General features: G+C 38.4%; 1 protein-coding gene across 1 annotated transcript in view; it reads left to right on the top strand.

Annotated features, from left to right (window-relative positions):
- SLC4A10 (solute carrier family 4 member 10) overlaps nucleotides 1–23,696 on the top strand; it is a 124,725-nt gene that overhangs the window by 29,869 nt on the left and 71,160 nt on the right. Inside the window, exons 3-4 of the mRNA XM_067298548.1 lie at nucleotides 6,742–6,888; nucleotides 16,809–16,947. Of these exons, the coding sequence (XP_067154649.1) occupies nucleotides 6,742–6,888; nucleotides 16,809–16,947 (286 nt within the window). The remainder of the gene's footprint in view (nucleotides 1–6,741; nucleotides 6,889–16,808; nucleotides 16,948–23,696) is intronic.

Here is a 23,696-nt window from a genome sequence, read left to right as displayed (position 1 = left end):
TACATGCTGTTTCTGCTGACTTTTTTCTGTCATCTGGCAGGGTTAAGACTTGATCTTTAACAAGACAGGGCAGGCAACAGTTCTGACTCCTCTGGAGCAACACAGGAAAATAGGGAAGGAATATAAATACGATTAAATACAGTTGTTTTGGTCCAGCCACAACTTGGAAAAACAGTTTGTTAAAGGGATAGGTTTGTTGGGAGTGCAGTGATCCTTTAGTGCTTTTTAAAAGCTCCTTAACTTTAATGACTTCAGTGAGACACTCTTCTGCTCCGTATTACTGAATACTGAATACTGTCCTCAAATGGTTTCTTGGGTCAGGGATGTATCGTTTATAAGTTTTCTAGATAATTACTGCTGTACTCCAGCCTCACGCATGAGGTACGCACTTCAGTCCTCATGGTTGTTTCCTGTATGGCCTAACAATTTGTGAAGACTTTTCAGGCAGTTCCTCACAAATTATAGCATGGCAATAAAAGTGGGGGGAAACGTGCCTTGAGCAAACCATATCCACAACCAGCTATGTAAATTGTTGGTTCAGGAAGCATTGCCTTTGTCCTTTCTGCTTTTTTTTTTTTAGCTCTGCTTCCCTGCTGCACTACAATAACGAATAATGAGTCATGTACTCTCAACTCCTACACGATTCACCATAATTACTTTTTCTCCTATAAGGAAAACATTTTTTTTTTTTTAACTCTTCATGGACAGCTAGTTTTCTATCTCTGCCTTGCTGTTGATTTTTCCGAGCCTGGAAAATTGCATTTAGTTCAGCTTTAACTGGCAGTGCATAACACTGAAGAGACTTCAAGGCAGTGACTGTTTTGCAGAAGAGGGAGAAACCCCTCTCCAGTCCCACAGCATTCAGGAGCCTTTGGGACAGAGATCCTTGGCTCGAACCACTGGCAGAGTATTCTCTCTTAAGGCATCTTGACTTTGCAGTGTGTTTCCTTAGGAGGTCACAAGAGCCTGCGTCTGCTCTTTCTGGAGATGTTTCAAGACCATCTGTTTCCCTATCTGCCCCCTGCCGTCATGCCCGCGAGCAGGGACCTGAACGCCCACGTCCCGGCAGGGCCCAAGGCAGGTACAAAGTCTCTCTCGTGGAAGCCAGCACAGACAGGCTTGAAGATTTGCCATGAGCACCTGAAGCTCGTGGAGAGTCAGATCCTGGACAGTCCCTTTTTGTGCAATAGCCACTGACGTGGCTGTGGCTGGTTCACTAAGGAGCTCTGAAAGTAAAGGCTTGCGTCTCAAGTGCGGGGTGTTAAAAGGAGGCCCCTGTACCCTCTGTTGTTGGAGAAAGACGCTATGTGTGTGTGTTCCTTTACTGAGCGGGTGTGCTCTGTGTTAAATCCGTGTTTGAGAGGAGCAGGGGAGGCACGCGAGCAAGTATGGCTGTACTGTCAGCATTCGATTATAAAGATCTTTTGTAAATTTTTCTAAATTAAGGGAAACAATTTTTTTCTCTCCATTTCCGTTGTCCCTTGCAGTGTTACATCCATTCAGACCATCATAATGGGACTCCAACTGTAACTCCAAAAGGTCTTAAGGGAGGAAGGCAGGCAATCAAACCTCATAAATTATAATGGGATATGTGTTTTAAAAGCTTTTGAAATCCCACTAGTTTTTTTTTGTTTCTTTCCACTTATTTCATGAATAATATAGGTGGCCTGGGTCTAGTTTCTGTTTTGAAGACCAAGAATGCCAGGTTTGGAAAACCCATTTTTAGATGTTACATCTGTCATTTTCAGTGGCTATACAGAAAATGTTGTTTGCAGTTCTGAAGTTGCCTTTATAGAGGGTTAAATTGCTCTTGGGTTCTTATAAAAGTAGAAAGAAAAATTACTTCTTCAGAATTAAAGAACCCCACCCAAACCTTTCTACTTAGATTTTATTCTGAGAAATGTCTCCACTAGTTGTATTCATATTTCGTATGTATATTTTGTATGTGTCTTTTCTATGGCAAAGAATTGGTACCTCGACCTAGTGATTCTGTCTTGTGATATTTAAAGCACAAAACCCTTTTTCTTAAAATTTAGGGGAAATCCTGATTTTACATATGCTTTCATTGGTTTGAAAATTAAATATAATTAACAAGATCCCTTTTAAATCTTTTATAATATAATTTAGTTTTATTAATATAATCCTGTAAAAATTAAAAAGAGCACTTTATAGCAAGGACAATTATTTCTTTAATCCTTAAAATATTTTTACTTAAAAATTGTTTTAATACTTCAAAGGTAAACCACAAGGGGCCAAAGCCTCTTATGCTGTTAATGCATAGATTTAAACTAACAATATATTTTGAATTTTGTGCCCAGCTATGTGCAACCTGATTAAGAACATTCTCTTTTTTTTTTAATGTATACAATTTAACACTGGATTTAGACAGAGGTGACATTTCAGAGCAGATCAATTTAGTCCATTATATTTTTTGTATTAAGCTTTCAGATTGTAAATAGTCTTGGTATACTGATGTATTTTCTCAGAGGTTCAGTTTTTAAAAATGGTTGGATCCTAAGTCCTAATACCGCAGATATTTATAGGTGTGCTTTTAGCAAAGATTAGCTTTCCCATTGACACATGTGGCATTAGTTGACATTTAGTTCACATGTACTTTTGCAGGAATGAAGCCATAGTCCTTTCTTGATAAAAGCACTATTGATGTCAATGTAAGGTTAACTGAAAAAACTCAGGAAATCCAGATAAATTATGTGGCTCACTGATGTCCAAACATCATGTTCTGATTTTTAATTTATAACATAACTATGGAGAGAAATAAACCTCTCTCTGTATATAAATTCTTCAATTATTTTTAAAGTAAGCTTTAATAGGAGAAGTCCTTTTCTATCTGTTAGAGTTACTGTTTATTCTGAGAAACAACATTGGCCAAATTCTTAACTATGTCCAAACCCACAAATGTGCATGTGCATAGTGCATCTTATCTATATATATTTCCATGAACCTGCCAATGGACATATATCTGTGCATGCATGCACAAAATACCTTAGAACATATCAACGACAGTCCTTGATTGAAAGGCAGAGAATAAAAAGATATTTTTCATTTCTTAGGTTGAAAAATTTTAGAAAAGAAATGTATGAGGGTCAGTCACAGGAGAGTACCCAGAAGAAGGGGAGAAGCAAACCAAACTAACTAAACACAACAACAACAACAACAACAACAACAATAATAATAATGAAATACATTATAATTGACCACTTCAGCTGATGTCATTTTGTTGCAAGGGATCACGGCCATCCTGAAAATTCAGGATATCAAAAAAGTATTGAAAAAAATCTATTTTGTAAACACGGAACACAGTATAAAACATCAATCCTTATGTAGATTTTTCACTAACAACTTGGTCCTTTTTCAGTTGATGGGACTTTATGGTATGTGGTGTCTCTACAAGCTTTGCCCAATATGATACTTTGAAGATTTGGCTTAAAAGAGTTATCAATCAGTTTTTGTTTTGCTGGGCTCTTGAAAGTGTGTGCAAATTCTGTATAAGAATGGTTGTTAGATTGTGGCTGCTGTCTCCAGTTTATGTACTGATGTCACTTGCAGTTGTTAGTCTTACCTGTACTGCAGTGCCTATGCTAGTAAAATCAGAAATCATGATCTGTTTGAGGTAGGTGCTATGCAAACATGCAGTAGAGCAGAATTATTTTACAGTATTTAAACATATTCAGGCATTTTTTAGTTGGCATCTTAGTAAAGTAAGTAATAAAACACACAAAACCCTTGGATCTAGCTCTTAAAGATTAATGAAATAAATGCCCTTATCCAATTGGTTATAAACTGTAAGGAAAGATCAGAGTCCTACTGGATATTCTGTGATTGACTTCAGCCAAATTTAAATTATGTTGTATGTTCTTTTTTTTTGTTGATAATTTATTTAGTTTAACCTAGATCTTGTAATAAATATAGTTATTGAAAGTATAAAAATATATATAAAAATGGGTCTTTCTACCCAATTTTCCATTTATGGGGAGGAAATGTGCTGCCTTTGGTGTCTGTTGGAATTTTCCCATAGACTTCAGTGACATTGAGGAGCTGTCCACAGCCTGTATTTGTGTGTGTTATGCTTAGACAGAAACCTTCAAATTGCTGCTTTTTTGCACAACATTAAAATGACAGCGTCCAGCTGATTGTTGGGACTTGCTTTCAGTCTCATCATCAAATTATTCTCAAGTTCAAATAATGTAAGTCTTTAGGGAAAAAACCTCTCAAAGAACTTCACTGGAACAGGTGTGGATGCCCCTCTCCAGAGTAAGGCTGCAAGAAATCCCCTGGCAGAGCACACGCTGGGTTTCTGCCCTGTTGTGTGCTGGAGACTGCAAGGAGGCCTCGCGGTTGGCACCCTGGGCTCGGGAAGTGGGCACATCTCACTGCCAAACTGTTCTTTAAAAGTGTCTCCATTAACTTGTAAAGAAGAAGGAAGCTTACTTTCTGGTCAGTAGTTTATCATCTTTACCATCAAAAGTTTACTTGAAGTAAGGTCATTTTACTCCTTTCATTTCTTTTTTTCCTCTCCTGTGTTTTCTTTCTTGCTTCTATGATTCCCTGTCATTTTGCCAGCAATTTAGGATTCATTAATTTTTCTTTTATTCCCAGCTGGTCTTTTTCTGCTCTGTAGTTGTGTTCCTCTAAAAAACCAGGATTTCTTAACTCCTTGTTCAGATTTTTCACTTCTGCTTTTCGCTCTGTCACTTTTTTATAGAAAAATATTATGTTTTCTCTATGAATTTCCTTATTTCTTCTTATTTGCCCTGAGTCTTATTATAAAGCCATTAATTCCCCTCTACATTGAAATTGAAATTACACCTTGGTAGAACTCTGACCTCAGTAGATTCATACAGAAGGAATAAAATTCATTTTGCTGTTCCTGGTTATCCTTTTCAGTGTCCAGTTTGCTGATATCTCTTCAGTGTGAACTGATTCTGTCTGCACAGAGAAAATTCTTGTGTCATGCAGACACTTGGCATTTTAGGGCCTATTTCACAGTTTATTGAATAACGAACAATCTGGGCTCAGGTCCTGGTTTCAGAAGCCTGGAAATGAAGTGAAATGTGAACCTGAATCTGAGCTTCCTGACTCAGGTACAACCTGAACGTGGAAGTGGCACAAAACTAGGATAAGCATGCCCACGCCAGCACAAAGCAGCAGGAATTTATTAAATTACTAAATTAAAGTAATCTATATGCACCTCTGGGAATGATTAAAGTCTTAGGGAGGGGAGCTTGATTCCTTTTAAAATGTTGTTCTCATTTTTTTCTACTGAAGGAAGTGTCGAGTAATGCATTACTGCTGTGTTTCAGTGTCTTTTTGATGAATTCCTGTTACAGCACACACTTTTCCTTGTTTCATGCACCACTGATTGCAATACATTTGAAATGCATTGAAGGCAGCAGTTCTCTTTAAATCATTTCTTGAGTTAAACATAATCAGGAGAAAGAAAGAAATATCTAAAAAAAGTATTTTTCAACCCTTGGTTTTTGCTTCAGAAAATATCCTGAATATATAAGAGGAGGCTCCATAAAATTGATGTCTCTGCTTTGTGGTCTCCTCTACGTGAATCAAAGCTGACAAAATAAAATAGTGTGTGTCCAGAGCCTTTTCTGCAGCTTTTTTAGTTCTGCCTCTGCAGAGAATTCCTGTCAGCCTTGAATTTCTTTGATGTGTTGTGACAAATGCTGCCTTGCTGTGTTTTCTGCCCCTGCTGGAGTCTCAATGGGATTAGAGATCACGTGCTACCTTAGCTTAATGTTCTTGACCTTTTTCAGATGATTGACACCGCTGAATGATTACAGCAAAGCAGCAATTATCCACTAGCTGTGTCACGTTCATTTCAAAGAGAAAATAAATGTTATTTGAGATGAGTAATCTGGAATAAGTGTTTCTGCTGAGTAAATGTAGGAGACCTGTGCATAGTGAGTCATGATTCCTTTCCCGTTTGTTCGGTTTCGTGGTACTTTCTGTACATTTCCCCAATGCTCTCCCCCTTCTGGGTGCTGTACTGTGCTCTGATCCTGTTAGCCCACGTAGCTGAGACCTAAATCTTCTGGGCTTGATCAGCAACATAAATTCCTCAGGCTCAAAGGGCCAAAGATGGAAGCGAGCATGGCAACATGTGCCTCTTGTTTAGTTTTTTAAATGAAATAGCAGAAAAAAAATGAAAGCTCTCTAAGCTACCAGCTATGTACTATGGGGATTTTGCAGTCTAGTTTTCAGTGTTTTATTGTTTTGGGGGCTTTGGGGTTTTTATGTTTTTTTTTTTTTTTTACATCAGTGAATTTCCCACAAGAATTCTGTTAAGGTTTGGCTCATAAATAACTTTGAGTTTTGTAAAGTTCCTGCACACACAAAACAAACAGTAACTTTACCAAATGTTCCATGCAAGGAGATCCATGTGTTTCTTAATATTACTAGTCTGGAGGACACTTCACAGAATACCTGTCTGGCTTTGTACAAAGTTCATACGTAGAGACGCAAAATTGAATAAAAAAATCTGGCCCTTCATTATGTGAACTTCAATACTGGCATTTTCTCCTGTATCGGGAGGCTGTACATCTGTGACACTACCTCATGATTACTATTATAATAAGTATATTACAACTATTAATGTTATAATAATATTTCTACTATTATAATAATTATTACATCACTAATGTTGCTACAGTTGTCAATATTATTATTATTTTGCCACGGTCCCTTTTTAAAAGGTAACTCTCTTTCTAGGCCACCGAACATTGTTCATTGGAGTTCATGTGCCACTGGGTGGAAGAAAAAGTCACCGGCGTCATAGACACCGTGGACATAAACACAGAAAGAGAGACAGAGAGCGAGATTCAGGATTAGAGGATGGGCGAGAGTCTCCTCCTTTTGGTAAGATAAATTCTATTTTTGCAGAGATCTCTCAATAGTAAACATCAGTATGGCTATGCACACTCTGTGCTCCTCTTAAGGTTTGGACACTGTTAGGAGTGAGGCTTTGGGGAACTGACACCAGAGCCTCCCCAAACGCTGCTGGAAAGCCAAGATTGGTTCCTCTGCTGAACAGCAGCAGCCATTGGCAGTGAATATGTGGGAATTTGCAGTAATTCCTACCACTGTAGGAGACTGTCCTTGAGCGTTCACATTAAGGCAGATTGCTGCTACCACCGAGAGCAGAGATAAGTACTTGATATTTTTGAATGGCACAGGAGTGCTTGGGGAAGGCTCGGGAGTACTTGCCTCTGAAATGTAACACAGAGGAGCTGTGGTTCTTTACAATTAGTTTTGTACTAATGTTGATGTCACTGAAGCTGCAGGGTTTTATCAGATATGAACTGTCATCCAGATTCTGTTTGCCTTTTTCCTTATGTGATCCTGTAATATGCCATTGTGAGATTAGTCCACTAACTGAGGACTTGAGAGCAAACTGGAAGAAAACTTTTAATAAACAAACCTCACAAATTAAAAAAACTCCTAAAATGCTCCAATTTTTAAATTCAAAACCACTACAAAGAGCAGAAAAAGATAGTCATGAATAGACTGGTCAAGCTTTGTCTCAAGCCATGTGAGAATATTACTTGCTGTTCAAAAATAAAAAGTGCATGTGCTGAAATTGTATCCAATGCTCTTATAAGTGCTGAAAGTATAGTGGAAGCATATATAAGAAACCATTTGTCAATGTGCAACAAAAGAATATTTTTAAATCATTAGGGCCAGTGTAATTTTAGGTTACAGAGTAGTAATTATAAGACTATTTTAATCTGAATTCTGTATTGTAAGAAATCTTTGGAGGAAGTATATTATAAATGGTTAACTGTATTGTAAAGAGTTGAAATGCTTAAATCTTTCACAGTAAATCATACTGAGAAAGCACAATAAAGCCGACTGTTTTTCAAACCTAGTAGATATGAGATCTGTTTTGAAGAATGAACACTGAAGGAAAAATTGGCTGAGGTGGTTCTGCATGGAATGTATTTAGAATATATGAAGACCTGTATTGAAACCGGTTTCTTGGAAAACAACAGTGAGTTCATAAATTATTAAAAAGGAATATGTATATATACATATAATGTCAGATTAAAAAGAAACAATTGAAAGTTACATTAGCCAAGAAGTGAGATATCTTAAAACTATGAAGCTATCTCTTCTGTTGAGTCATCTGGTTTTATTTAGGTGCCAATATGTGACACATCTTTGCTGAAAACTTGCTCTGTTCTTTCAACTTCTAGAAACCTAGGCTTGTATCCTTCCTAATGTCAAGAGTAAAGATAAATGGAGGTGGCCAATTCTGTCCTTTTATAGTCTTTGATGCTTGTGCATATGATAAAATGCACTATTCAGCACAATTTTCTATTGTGAGAATCACAGCCTCTATTCAAGAGAGTTCCAAGAGCATAATAGCAGTAATATTAAAATTGGTCTTAAAGTGCGTGTGTAAGCTGATGTTTACAGCACTTGTCTACAGGTGTACTTGTTTGAAATTAGTGCAGGACTGCATTGTTTTAAGTCACATATTCACTTACAAATGAATGATAATTACCACTTAAAAGATGTGTAGATCATGGCACATAAATTATTCCTTTTCTAATGCCTAGGACAGACAAGATTAATGACTAGGCCAGAAACAGGCCAGTCTTCTTCAGATCCAGAATGCTGAAGATGCTCTTTAAAATGCTTGAGTGATGACAGTGATGGTTCCAAAGGAGCCAAGGACAGACCTATCAAACATTCAGAAAACTTTGGAAATACCCAAATTTTCCACCCTGAAATTATGTCTAGGTAGTAGAATTTGAGGATTTTTTTTTTTCCTCATCTATCCAGACTCCTGGAAGTTTGGCTAGAGAACCAGAGTATGACTGAGCTTTGACATCTGTCCACCCAGGCAGAAAGGTGGCATCCCATAGACAGCAGTGAACAGGATTTTCTTATGAAGGCAAATCTTAAAATTATACAGTGATAGAGGGGTTAAGCATGGTCAGAGCAGTCAGGCAAAATCATACTGGGATTAATTATAGTCTATATCCACATCCTTGCTTTTTCTAGAGATTTTCCTTACAGGAGTTTCAGGCAGCCTGCTGTGCTGCCCTGGGCTAAGCATCACCTATAGAGAGAATATACAGTATAATTTTCCTGTGCTTTTCTTATTGGGAAGAAGCAAAAGATATGCTACTAAATCTGGATCCATTAAGCCTCAGTTACCCTTCTGAGCTCTTGTGCTCCATGACCACAAGGTTATAAGCGGTGCTCAGTGGCTGAAGGAAGTGGTAAGGGATATGAATAAGCTGTGTACACTTCCTACTCTTGATGGCAAACTCAACAGGGTGGAGTCTGCTCTCTAAGAGAGCAGATCTGAAATAGTCCCTTACTTCATGAATCATTCTGATTTAACTGAACACGCAGAAATGCTTAGCTCCCTCTCGATGTAGCCCCCTTTTAAAGCCTTTCTGCTTAATACAAGGAGGCCATATTCTTTGTAATTGGAGGGGAGAAGGGAAAGAAAAAAGATTTCAGCAACTAGCAGGTGCAAGAAGACGGAGAAAATAAGCACTATGAGAGACCAGCTGATACAAGACAGTGCTTTGAAGTAAATCAGAAAAGTAAATGAGGATTTTTATGATACAAGAGAGTAAATTAACAATGTTTTGAAGCAGTGAGGTATGAAAGGAGATACTCTAAAAGTCAAAGATGCAACAACTAAATAATAGAGATGCTAGAACAAGTAAAGGCCTGAAATATTCAGACATGAAGTGCTCCAGATTGCCCCATTAACCAAGCATGGGATAAAGCATTATTTTTTGTCATAATTTATAACTGTATAATTTATAACTTCACCTGTGAGGTGACCTTAGGTGCAGCTCTTGCTCTGTTGCCCCTGCATTGAGGGAGCTGGCACGGTGCACCTGGTGCCGCGAGATTGTGCAGGGCCCCACACAGAGGGGGGAACTGCCCACCTGATTCCTATCCACTGCATTCCAGCCAATTTTTAAACAAATTTCTTTGTATCAGCATGATTAGAAAACACCTGTTATCATTGTAATGCCCATAGTTGGAAGCTTCCTGGTAATCCCTTTGAATCCTGGCTAGAAAAGCTGGACCAGCTGCTTTCTGAGGGATAGTTTCTGAAGGTAATAGATTTTTACAGAACATTTTTGGTACCAGCTCATAAACCCTTTTTTGATTTCCTAATGTTACTTTTCAGAAATAACCCATGCGTTCTCAATGTGCAGATTCAGAGTTTGTAGACAACTGCTCTGTAGAATAGTTAGTGAAATAAACAGGGGGGGAGTGCTGGGGAGCTATCTGGGGGACAGGCTACTTCCTGAAGGGTTTTGGGTTTTTTTTCTCACACCTGTGCCTTGCTGCTTGTCTGTTGCCTCTTAGTGGGCTGAGGTTGTACAAGGCGTTTCCATTTTGCCATATGATGTCCTTTTGAATTGCATAATTTTCAGATTTCGTGCTTTGGTCACAGAGAGTCTTTTTGAGTAGCAGAAATTGTAAGCTAAGTGATTTCAAGATCTTGCTTGCCACCATCTTGCCTAGTAATTTGTGGAAGAGAAGAAATCCGGTGAAATTACCTGCTCTAGCTAAAATGCGTTAATGCTGTTTGCTTTATTCAGGAAGTCTACTGATACTAGCCAAAATACTGCTGTTGTAATTAAGTCTCCAGTTTCATGGCTATTTTAAATAGCACTGTCCCTGAAGAGAGTGGCCCTGCTCTGCTCATACCTTCCTCCACAGCTTCCCTTGTGGTGGTGCAAGCACTGTGGCTGCTCAGTGAGTTAAATCAGGGAATTCATTTGAGCTGAAACTAATCTGGCAAAACTTCCTATTTCTAGCCTGGAGCAGCTCCTCAGTGCCGTTTGCTGGCCTGGCCACGTGGGCCAGCACCGGTGAGCCGCAGGGCCACGAGCTGGTGGGCTCATGGTGGCTGGCACAGATTTCCCTTTGGCTGGTAGGGTTACACTTGCTTGGGACACACATGGATTTTAGTGATAGTTTTCAGTGGTTTTCAATGTCTGGTTTTGCCTATAACCAGTGGAACATGTCTCTTGTACTAGCACTATGGAGCTGAAATGTATTTATATTTCTGTTTAAAATGGAGTGGAACAGGAGAGTTTGAGCTCTCTGCAGTGTGTCTTTAAGGACAGCTTTTGTGCTGGTAAAGTGAACACAGCTGTGGGACTGGGGTTTGCTTCCAGCCTCCTGTGGTGTCTTCTAGAACTAGAGAGTGATGGGACTTGTGCAAGGTTTGGTTTGTTTTTCTAAAAAATCTGGCTTTAATAATTCTCTAGTTTTAAAGAGGCTTAAATGTGTAACTCATGATACCAGATGCGGTAAGGGAGGCTGAGCAGTCCTGGAGTTTCCTGTCCAAAGCGAGTCTAGCAGAGGACTTTATGCAGTGTTTCAGGAAAGGCTGTCTGAAGGTAATGCAAACAAAAAAGTGAATTTGCAGTGGGAGACCTTCACCAGGGGAGACTTCTCTTAGGTAGTGGAGGAGAAGAACAACAGGGGCTAGAAGAAAGTAGAACCAAAGAACCCAGCTGACTATATTCAGTACCTAATCTCAAACTGTGGTGGGTTATTAATGGAGAAAATCTAATTATTTGTATGGTTGTTAAGAGAATTCTCTTACCCTTAAATATAGGCTTTGTCTGCTGAAGGATGAAATCAGAGGGAAGTTTGAATCTCTAGGCAGTTGTGGAACAGATTGCAGTAAATCTGGATTAAAATAGGGTATCATAGCTGCAGGTAGAAGAATCTAGCAAAAAGGAGAGAAGTAGAAGCTTGGGAATTGTTCCTGTTGTCAGATCCAAAAGATAAGGTTATTTGTCATAGCCCTGAGGTGTACAGAGCAATAAATGGAAGCAATTAATGTGTAGAAAATGCAGAGAAAGTTCCCTAAAAAACAAGTTTATACATATTGGGATAAAATTTCAGAGGAGCAAGGAAGGGAATACTTTTTCCCAATACCCAGTTTTTAAGGGCTTTTTGGAAGTGTATGGTGTGTCTGTGCCTATTGTTCTCTTTTCTGTATGTCCAGCAAAGCTCCAACCTTTAAAGGGCCATCTTTTACCTATTTTTTCCAACTAAAACTTCACAATAAAAAGATTTAGAGTTATATTAATTTATGCATTCTAAAAATTGGTGGTTTTGTATTCTGGGCACACAACTCATCAGTAAGAGAAATCCTAGTAACTACTAACAAGTTACCCAGGAACTGTCTGCATTTTCCATGGAGGCCACTCTAAAAGGCTTCAGCCATGAGAATCTGCGAAATAGAAGAATCTGCATCCTTGCCCGAAAGTTTTGCAACCCACCCCTTGGGAAGCAGTGAGTGGGGAATCCGGTGTGCCTAGTCATGCCCCAGGATAACGCGGGGACCCTGGTGGGATGCTGGCTGTGACCCAGGCGACTGGCTGAATCCCCTTGGAGGGGAGTGGGGGCTGTCCCCCACCTCCATCCGCTGCCGTTTGGACTTTCGCCCTTCGGCTCAGCAGAGGCTCCCCTGTGACCGTCCTCTGCTCAGTTTTGGCCCTGGCACACCTTTGCCTCTCAGCAGCTAGTTGCGTAGCACAGGAACTGCTGTTTACTGGGTCTTCTTTCAGGGTCTTATCTTGTTCTTGCTTATTATATCTTGTATGTGCTCTTACTATCATGAAGATTTTCTTAAGGGGATTATGAAATAGGGCTGTCCTGAAAAGGAGCTGGTTTAATTCTTTTCTTCAGGCTGTTAAACCAGTTCACTACACATTACCCTGTGTGGCCCCTATGAGAAATATTGGCCTACTAATATTTACCTTAGAAACGGGCTCTCAGCAGACTTAAAAACACACAATCCTTTTCTGACAATTGAGCTGATAGAGCAACTGTTACCAGAAGTACATTTTTATACCCTTTATGGACTTTATCAAGAGCAGAGGACAAAACTTCGGATACATTTTATACATACTCAAGGCTGTGTTTCTGCTCATGGTGTGGACTGGACAGATTGCACAGAGCCTGCCTGAGGGCAGGGCAGTTGGTCTCAGGAGAAATCCTGACGTGTGCTGAGAAGGAGATGTATTTCACTGCGAATGGTGGAGCGGAGCAGGTTGTTTCCAAAGCTGAACTTATGTGGAGGGACTGAGAGTGATCCTGCTTTCTATACTGCACCTCAAGCCTTGCATTCACTGTGTTCCCTGCGGCAGGAGGGGAGCAGCCCTGACCCACAAGTGCCGTTGTACTCGGGGTGGTTTAAATGGGGGAAGCGCCAGTCGCAGCTTGCAAGGCAGGATGGTAGTGTGTGCTGCTGTTCCTCCCTGCCTGCCTTCAGTGTTGTTCCAGGGAACAACTTTTCCTGTTGCCATCCGGCAGTTAGGTTACTAACAGTTCTGGCTTCCAGCTCTGCTGTTTTTGCCTGGCTATGCCCATATCTTACTTTTAGTTTAGGGATGCTAGTGACTTTATGGTGAGAGTAATCATAGCAGTGTGTCGGTCAGGTTGCTGCAGGGTCAGGCCCTTTCTGCAGTACTGAATCTCAATGCGAATTCATGCTAGTGCTAGCACTAGCTCTTTTAATTTTTACCCTTTTGATGGTGCAGTGAAGGTACAGTTTTTTTATAGCCGGATTCTGAGGTTTTGTTCAGAACACCTTAGTGGGCTTCAGGTTTTGCAAAGAGGATGGAGAGTGCACGGCTGTGTGGCCCACCTGCAGTGATCTGGAGATCTCACAGATCCTTTGACTGCTCTGAGCGGTGAGCCCAGGGAAACCCAGGTGTGGTGCTGAGTCTGGGAGACTCCCATGGGCTGGCAGAGCCACAGCAAGCAGAAAGCTGCTCCAGCTTTTTCCCTGACTGAGGCAGTTCATTAGCGAAGCACTGGTGGTTGTCGACAGTGCTCCTGCTCTTGCCGTGTACCAGACTGTTTCTTCCTGGTTCCAGCTGGTTCGTGAGTGTTTCCTGAGCTGGTGATAAGCCAGTTACTTGGGAGAATCATCAGCTGATTTTTGTGCAGCTTAGTTCCATGTTGCTTCTAATTTCTTTGTGCTCTGATGTAAAGCAATGGCAGAGAAAGAAATCTAATTAAGCATGTTGGTCCCACTCTAATTTTTAGCTTAGTCTAGATTATTCTCATTGCTTTTTCAGAAATAGCAGTAATAAAATACAGGTTTTTTTTTCTTTAACCCTGGCTGTTCTACTTAAAGTGGGGATAGAGGACTGGTAATAATACTCAGGCCAATTTCTGTTTTCCTAGCCTTGAAGAAATTGAGTTTTCTATTTTGCAAATATTATGCCTTTACACTGGGGATTAAGTTGTCACAGTTTGACAGTCAGCAATTGAAATATTCTTTCATACTGATTTTGAATCACATATTACTCGTTTTCCATATAACACATTTATGACATATTTGGTATTTTTACTCCTATGAATAAAAGCCGAATTCATCTGGTACTGCTCACATGAGTAATCCTGTTAAGTCAGTTTTGTAAATAAAACCAAGAGGTCTGATTTTTTCTTTGTATTCTGCTGCTGCTGTTCAATTCTGTTACGTTTTTGTCCTTGAAATAAAATCATCATATTCTAAATTGGATGACATTTTTTTTTCGGTTTCCAGCTTGATGTCTGAAAATCAAGCTGTGCTTTGCAGATTTCAGACACAAATACAAGTTACCAGCAGCAAAAAGATATCCAGAACCTAGCAAGTAGTTTTGCTGGTGGGTTAACAAGAAAGGAGAGGATTAAGTGCTTTTTTTTTTTTTAATCACTTATATAGATTCCTCGCTGCTGTTAGTAAAGTAGTCATATGTTACACAAAAGACCCAGAAAGAGCAAATCATAGCATTAAGGTGTTTCCTTGTTACCACTTATCTGACTTCAAGGGATTTCGAAGCATTTCTGATCCTCTGCTTTCCCTCCCACATTGAAAAAGTGCATTTGTATGAATATAATAATTGTCATAAAGCTGGAGCTCTGCTGTGCAACACTACTCAATATTGCTTGACAGTAGCTGTTGCTGTAAATGAGTTCCTAGTGCTGATTTTACCCAGAGTACTGCGTGTTCCTGGCAATGCCTGTTCTCAGATTCTCTCTCAGTCCAGCACTTCTCAGACGTAGTTTGTTTTTCATGTTCTGTTACTAATTTTATACGCCTGTCCTTTGTAAGGAGATATTTTGTTTAACTTACTTCTTCTGAGAGTTAGTCTTAATAAGTTGCCCAACTCTTTTTGACCAAAATGCACTCTCTACTTTCAAATTAGATCTGGATAGTTCTATTTACTTTATCCTGCTCTAGAATGTACCAACATGTGGAGATATGGGGGGAAAAAAAAAAAGGCAGAGGGAAGCTGGAGAGGGGTGGACTGAGAATAGTGGGAAGTTAGAGATGGTCTTAGAGAAAAGAAGAGAATTGAACAGTGAGAGAAGAGTAAAAAGAATAATAAAAGCAAGGCTAAAGTGGAGGAAGTTACCTCTCTTCTTTAGTGATTCATGAAAGGTAATTTCTGCCCACTTTAGAGACAGCCCTCCAGAGCTCCTAGTGTTACCTGAGGCCATCTCTCTCTCCCCACGTCCCCATATTTCATAAAAAAAAAGGTACCTTTCTTGCCAAATTTAATCTACTGTGTCAGCTGCCCATTTCATTATTTTTGATTGGCACTGTATTTGCTCTTTAACTAACCTGCAGTGAGTGCTATCTTTCAGAGATTCCAAAAATTCAGAGAGCTCGAGGGTCCTACACAGTTTTGCTCTTCACTGTTGGATGGGAAATAGTTTAGCTTATCTTAGGAATATGGTTGTAAAACAGAACTTAATTTATACAGTGTTCAAGGAATTGCAGAGTTGTTTTGTTGAATAATCAATTTTTCAGTTGACTAGCAGCCTGACACCTATCAGCTATCACATAGGATTCCTGGTTCCTCTCAGAGTTCTAAAATACATTAGCAGAAAAAATAACAATTTCTGGAGATACTGGGTTCCATCCAGAGTTTGTAAGTTTGAGATTTGCATTTTAATAAACAAATTTTTTTTTTAGACTTACAACATTTGAGCAATTAAAACTGAATATACAAATACATTAAGGTGCTCTTTGACTTCTGGAAATTTTCTGAGTAATATGAAAGAAGTGTAGCGTGTCTCTGAAATCTATCGAGTGATCTGTAGTGAGAAGATCATGGTAATACAAATTTAAAGGGAAGACAGGCAGGAAGACTAAAATGAGGAGGTTGAGACAGATAAATAGCTTGTTCATCTGGAATGACCTAATCACATGAAAGTGTTTACAAAGGGTCAAGCCGTGGTAGGTGTAACCAATCATGTATTCCTTTCTAAGTTCCTAGTTAAATATTGAAATTTTGGAGAGGTTTCTTTTGGGAACTAACAGTTTATTCCTGCTAGGGAAAACAGAGCATCCAAATTTAATATACCAGCTTTGTGAGTTGAGCTAGGGCTCTGTATATTTAGGCTTATGATGTAGCAAAGTATTTTTATAGCAATGAAGTAAATGACTTTTATCAGCTGTATCTATGCTGCTAGCTGACTTTTTTTTTGACCAACATTGTTTTAGCTTCCATTAGTAAATACTTCTGTCCATTGCATTCTATCTTTAGATGCATTTTTTTAATTACCAGACTAGAAAACTACAGTAAATAAACAGTTCTCAATTTGAAGGTGTTTGTGTGCAAATGTTCTTAAAACAAAAGTATAATCATGTTTTATGTGTAGCAGTAAGTGACGTGGGTGAAAGAATCTGGATAATCTCATGAAATTTTAGTTATTTGCTTACTTGAGGGAATAAAATTAGTGTTCTGGACTTGATATTTTTATTTTTTCCCCAGATACCCCATCACAAAGGGTGCAGTTTATTCTTGGAACTGAAGATGATGATGAGGAACACATTCCTCATGATCTATTCACTGAGCTTGATGAAATTTGTTGGCGTGAAGGAGAAGACGCTGAGTGGAGGGAGACAGCAAGGTGAGTGTTTTCATGTTTTTTTTAAGCTATATGTAGCTATTGGTTGCTGGTACATTGAAGAGAGATTTCAAAGCTGTGACAAGCACAGGAGCAGATTTTGGATACAACACTTAAAACCGTAATATTAATCTTCAGGCTGCTAGTATTACTACAGTATTTATCATTTCTCAGAGCCACATGTTTTCATCTGGATTTATGATATATAGGTCAGAATGAATATCAAGGGAAGAAATCAAAGTAAACATATACTTATATATTACAGTAGTTGGTTTTATTCATATTTTAGCTCACCATTTTCAGAAACTTTCAAACTTTGTATTATGTTTTAATCTTCAAGAAAGTGATAACATTTCTCATATAAAAAGATTAAAGCAAGGAATGGGTGACTTTTGGAGCACTCAAACGTTGACATATTCTACCTTTCGGTGAACAGGCACTTTTGAGACTTTCAGTATTCAGTATTAGATTATTTTGTTTCTGCAAAATTAGTATGGAAAGAATGCTTAGATTGCACTTCTGCTGAAAATAAATTAAAATCGGAAAAGTAATTCTTTTGTACTTTTTTCATTCTTCGAGCAGCTAAATGAGAGAATCACTTGTTTAGTTTCATTAAATTTTACATTTCCCAGCAATCCTTGATTCATTTTTCTTCTTAGAACCTTAATTCCCTCTTCCCTTGCCATTATTTGCTGACAGTGTTCTTCAAGGGTGCCCAAATGTCCATGGACCACATCTTTGGCTTAGGTAGTATAAAAAATTTGGAATTTCCAAAAGGATTTTGTGAGGAACTACTTACATGGGATGTTTTTCATGAGAATGGCTGTTAGCTTTCCCTTTAATTTTGCTGCAAGTTTATCCTTTCCCAGAGGGCTGCAGAATTTTCTGTGACCTTCCTTTCCCTTATATGCTCATAGGAGGGATAGACAGAAGCTAAGTATAGATCTTTACATGTAGAAAATTCTCATATGGGGATTGTACTGCAAATGAGTGTAGTAGTGTTCCTAAATAATCTTATTGATATTCAGAGAGAGAAGATCTAATCAAGGTAATCATCCGCAGTATTCTCATACTGATTAGGGATACGTAGGACCTTTTCTAAGAATGGTATCAATTTCTATTGTGATAAAAAAAATCACCGTGGCTTATGTTATTTTTCAAGCAGAAAAATAGCAGCTTCTTTAGTTCAACAAAAAAAATTCCCTCAGCAAATTATGAAAGAATTGTGTGTCTGAAAGACTGCAACAATTTTTCATTAACATAAGCAGTGAATCAAGATAGAATTTGAAAGGAGTAGGTGAAATAAAGAAATTCCTATTTAGATGAATCTGTGTGTACTGCTCTTCCTATTCTCATTTACTAAGTAAAGGATCAAAGATGTTAAACAGAAACAAGCCGAGATAGTTGAAAAAGGGGAGAAAGAAAAACCAGCCAGAAAAACTACATCTTGGAGCTGAGAAAATGCGAGAATGAGGTACGAACAGGTGAAAGTCTGGCAGAGTTAGACCTTGAAATAGAATAAGTAATTAATAGTTAATTTAAATAAATAGTAAAAATTTTTTAGCTTTATAAATAAGAAGAAATCAAGGAAAGAATGGGACTGCCACACAGAAAAAAATGGTGAAGATAAAAGATTGTTTTTAGCTTGGATTCAAAATCCTGGACAGCATTGGACATGGGGTGGCTGGCTATTAGGAAAGGATATGGCAATGAAATTACCATATCCAAGATGAAAGCAAAATTCAAAGTGCTTTATTTGTGCAAATGAGAGGGAGCAATAATTTCCATCCTAGAAAGCTGAAAGAAAGTCAAATTCATGGTCTGGTAATTCAGGCCTTTCTATGAATCTATCAGGTGGGATGTTGTACTATAGCAAATACAGCACCACTATTTAGAGAAAGGAGGAAAGCAATATGAACAAGTACAGGCCTGTTGGTTGGGTTGCAGAGGTATGCAAGGCTTAAAACAGTATTTGAAGGAAGGGGTAATTATAGACTTGGAGCTAAATGGAAAATTGGATAAAATGCAACACAATGGTGTATCATGTCAGACTAACTTAATAATGTTCTTTAATCAGATAATTGATTTTTGTTTTTTTGACAAAGGAAAAACAGTACGTCTGATTTTTTTTAGTAAAGCGTTTGATATGATGCAACAATGAGAATTTACTACCTAAACTGTGTTTTAGTGCAAGAATTACGTTAATGGATAAGGGACTGGTTGTTGAAGAGGTGCAGCAGATTGTGCAGAAAGCTGAAACAATTAGCGTTGAGGGAAATGACAAGTAGCTTTTCTCAAGAATTAGTCTTATTAAATAGCTTTGTTACTGAATGACAGAAAACCCAGGATTAGGCTGATAAAACTTGCTGATGATAAGAAATTAGAAAGTATTGTTACTCTGGAAATAGCTAAGGATATCATACACAAAGAACAGGGTGGTTTTGAACAGAGTAGTAGAAATGGGATGGTGTTTAATATGCAAGAACATTTACTTAAAAAGTAATAAATCAGAAATGACAGAGAAGGAGAGATGGTGTACAGAGTACATAACAGAATGGGGGTGAGGTGCCAATATAAAAAAGGCAAATAATCTTCTAGGCTGCATCACACATGGTATTTCTAATAGAGGTCGGGAGGTGTTCACGTCCGTCTAGCAAATGGATGAGAACAGTCCTGGAATTCTGCGTGCGGTTCCGATGGACCATTGGCAGTACTGGTGGTTGACCCATGACCCCAGAAATACTGATTTGATTAAAAACATGGTATGGAAAGGATAAACTCTGAGTTTGTTGCTGTTTTAGTCTTACAATCTTTTTCCGACTGTGAGGAAAATACCCCTGGCAGTATTTGTAAGGCTTGTTGTCTTGTTTTGGACATAGCTCTAGGTAAACGAATTCACACGGAAGCAATACAGGGGAAGGCTCAGTCACTAACTGCAGGGGCAACAAGTGGTTCTATATTAATTTCACCAAGCAGTGCTGGAATGAGGAGCAGGTTGAATCTTTAAGGCAGTGTGTCTGTCTCTTGCTATTTTCTGTTTGATTGAAATTGCATGCACAGTTCAGCCTTAAAAATTTTATAAACTGTATTGAGCAAACTGCATGCAATTATTTGAGACACTTTTTTCTTAGCTGGTCAAAATAGTAATATATCAAAGGGAGCCATGGATAAGATTTGACTGGAGCTCAGTATTCCTTAGGTAAATCTGTTCTAGTCCTTTATCATTTTTTTGGAAGAATAAGTTCTTGCCTAGACTTATTATTTTTTTCCCCACCACAGTTAGGAGACTCCAAGGTGTGTCAGTCTCCTGTTTCCAATTCTTGATTAACATAACTAGTGGGCAAAAGCATTCGTGCAGATGAATTAGTAAGGCCAAGAAAGTGCACTGCTGTTATAGCCATGCAAGGATCTGATTTAAGCTGTCCTATCCATGGAATTACTCAGCTAGTATAATAGAATGACTTAGCTCTGTTGATAAAGAGGTGGTAAAATTAAGCAGTTTTTCTCCATTAATTGATTTCAAGCCAAAAGAAGCATATGCCTTTTAAAATCAATAGTCAGTCTTACTAATACAGTAATTTCTGTATGTGGGCCAGCTATACAAATGTGTAGAGATGCATGATGTATAGTTTGTTTCCTGAAAAAATATTTCCAGTAAGTTTGTAAAGAAACATACCAAGGCCTAGTAGTTGGGCTTACATTATACGGACAGTAGTGCAGTTGCAAATTGCAGCTGTTAGGAATTAGCTATTAGCTTCATGTTCAGCTCTGTCCTCATAGCCTTTTGCAGTCAGGCCTGGAAAGCAGTGGCTGATTTGTGGCAAGTTTTACCCAAACTGCCTGGCCTCAATTATCTGCTAATTTCAAATGGAAGTTTGAGGAGAACATCACACTCGTTCCAGCACTAGAGAGAATATGTAACAAGGAAGAAAATAAGAAGACCCTTTAGAACCTCCTGTAAAGTGTTTCGGCTTGAATTTTAATGAAACTGCAAAGCTATGAAAATTATCTTCTGTTTGTAGTTTAGAAAGTAAATTGTTAATAGTGAGTGGTTAGAAAATGGATGTACTAGGGAAAAATCAGCAATAAGAAAAAGTGCAAAAACATCTTCCCCACTGGAACTAAGTTTTCTTCCAAACATACTGTGTCGCAAAACACTTAGGTTTGTCTCTTCTGCTTTCTTTCTGACAAGCTTGCTTACTTTGGTTTATTTTCTAATCAGCATAGGCAAAAGCTCATGTAGAAACTGCTAAAGATTCTGAGAGATTACATTAATAACGTATCTTGGCAGGTTGTGAGTGAACACATACTCCAGCTCTCTCTGCTGCAGACATAGCAGACTATGAAACAGATCTTCACCATCACGAACTTAATGCTTTGCACAAAAATGTCGTAATCAAGTCTACAGTGAAGTGTCCATGTTCTTATTTATTGACTCCTGAAAAATCAATAGAAATGGCTTTAGAAGATCTACTATATATACATGTATGTTATAATAACATATCTTGGTGAAACTCTTGTTGGGATGTTTTGCTCCAGCAAGCATGCAAACAGAAGAATTAAACTACCTTGGTATGCCGGTACTAGACTTTGCCAGCAAACAAAACCACTTGAATGAAGCTGTTCTCCTAGGTGATCAGACACAACTAAGATGTATCCCAAGCCCGCAGGCTATATGTGATTTCTGGGAAATTCTAAAAGGCTTTTATTTAGTAACCATGATGATTTAAGGAGTCGGATTGCAAAAGTAATAGCTGGATTTTAAATATCTTAAAAATTGTCTTTTTCTCTATGAAACTAAAGAGAGAGGGAAATTGGCAAACTTGGGATCCATGCCAGAATTTGGATTTCAAAATCCTTTCTATCCTTGAACCTTGTACATAAATTTGGAGGGTTGTTGAAATGCTATTCTGATTTTTGAAACCACTTCCCTTCCCTGAGTATTTTTTTGTACTTGCATGAAGATTAAAGCTTTGTGTCTTTTGTGCTTTTTTGCTGCTGTTTCTCATTTGGTGTGTTAAACATGGATTATCTGGCATAATAGAGTAATAATTCTGAAAAGCTAAAAGGTGATAAACATAATTTTCATTTGATTTGATAAGTAAATTCATGTAATGCTTATTAAAATCAAAGTAGATGTTTATTTCAAATGTAGAATTTGATGAACTGGGTATGATTTAAGTGTATGTATTATAACTGTTGACTCATTAAGTAACAGTGTAGGGTAATGTGTTTAGACACAAAAGTTTTAGTAATAGTAGGAAATTGGATGGAACCCATAACACTATACTATTCGAGCTGATTGAAACTCAGATGGATGTGATGGATAGTATGGCAAGTATAATTATGTGAGCACTAGTAATAGTTTCCTGTGGATTTTTATCTTGTGCTTGAGTACCTTTGTCTGATTAACAACATGAACACTAAGTAAAGCTGTTTTCATGATTTAGACATTTCTAATAGTTCTTGTCCATGTGGCATCTGGTGAGATACAAGCTTCGGTTATGACACCTGGAAGGTTGCCTGCCTCTGTCCCCTCACCCATTTTCGTGAAATTTTAAGAACATGTTTTTCTTTTATCCCTTTGTTCAAATCGATCTGTTCAAAAGGGATAATATCAAGGACAGGCTGCAACTGTATAGTCAGATATGCAGTGTTGAATGATATTTACCTAAACAGCAGGTAATGACAGTATGGGATTGCTAATAAGATTCTGTAAGAATCTACACTTGGATCATTCTTTTTGGATTACGTTTAGCCTGATTTTTAATCTCTTCTTGAATCAGCATAGCACAAAGATGATGCTACACTAGAAATAATTAGAAACTCCCGAGCACAGAGACAGTAATATAAAACTCCTAAAGGGATTAGAGACATGGACAAAAAATAATAAGCCAGGACTATGTATATTAAATATAAGCTAAAACATGAGAGAGGAAAGGGATGAAAAGGCAAAAATGTAGATAGTTCATAAACCCTAGGAGGCAGTAGTTTAAGTAGGACAATTAATGCAACACATCTGTGACATTACAGCTGCAAATAAGTATAACATATTTTTAGCTTGGAAACATGAGCACCATGAGTAAGCTAGGAGCAGCCTTTTCCTTGGGAGTTCAGGTGCAACTGCAAAATGAGAAAACAAAGAAACCCTTTTTCTTTTCCCCCCTCACATACTTCTTTGTAACTTTGCCGAGCTGCTGGAGCTCATCCCTTTCAAACCATGGCTTTGAAATTGATAGGGGTAGGGTGATGGAAAAATGGAAGAGTCAAAGGGGACAGCCTGGCTAGGTTTGGACAGAGAGGGAGGCAAGGGAGGACTGCAATGAGGAGAATGAAGATTAGAAGTCTGATGGAGAGAAGTGTCTCTGGGGCAAAAATGAAATGTGGAGATTGGCTAGCACAGAGAAAATGGAGGGGAAAATGTTTAAATACAAAGAGGAGGAGAGAGCTGGATGCATGAGATTGGAGATTTTGTAGGAACAGAGGAGAAAAGGAGTTGGGGGCAAATTAGGTATGAAAATGATGGGAAAGTGATTAGGAGACAGCTAGTCGAATTGGAAGAAGTGAAAAATAGGAATCATTAAGAGAGGAGGCATGCAGGTGACGAGTGGTCCCAGATGCTAGGGGCTCCTGGCTGGTTAGGATCAGAATCTAGTAGACAGTGACTGGGAGGGGGGAAATACTCTCTAAAATTTGAGCATACATGCATATTTTATGGATAGGAGCAGGATGAGGCAGATGGGACAGGAACA

This window comes from Apteryx mantelli, chromosome 6, assembly GCF_036417845.1.
Source record: "Apteryx mantelli isolate bAptMan1 chromosome 6, bAptMan1.hap1, whole genome shotgun sequence".
In the NCBI taxonomy this organism is placed as follows: domain Eukaryota; kingdom Metazoa; phylum Chordata; class Aves; order Apterygiformes; family Apterygidae; genus Apteryx; species Apteryx mantelli.
Note: the sequence above shows the minus strand (reverse complement) of the source record. Positions and strands in the feature narration are given on the sequence as shown.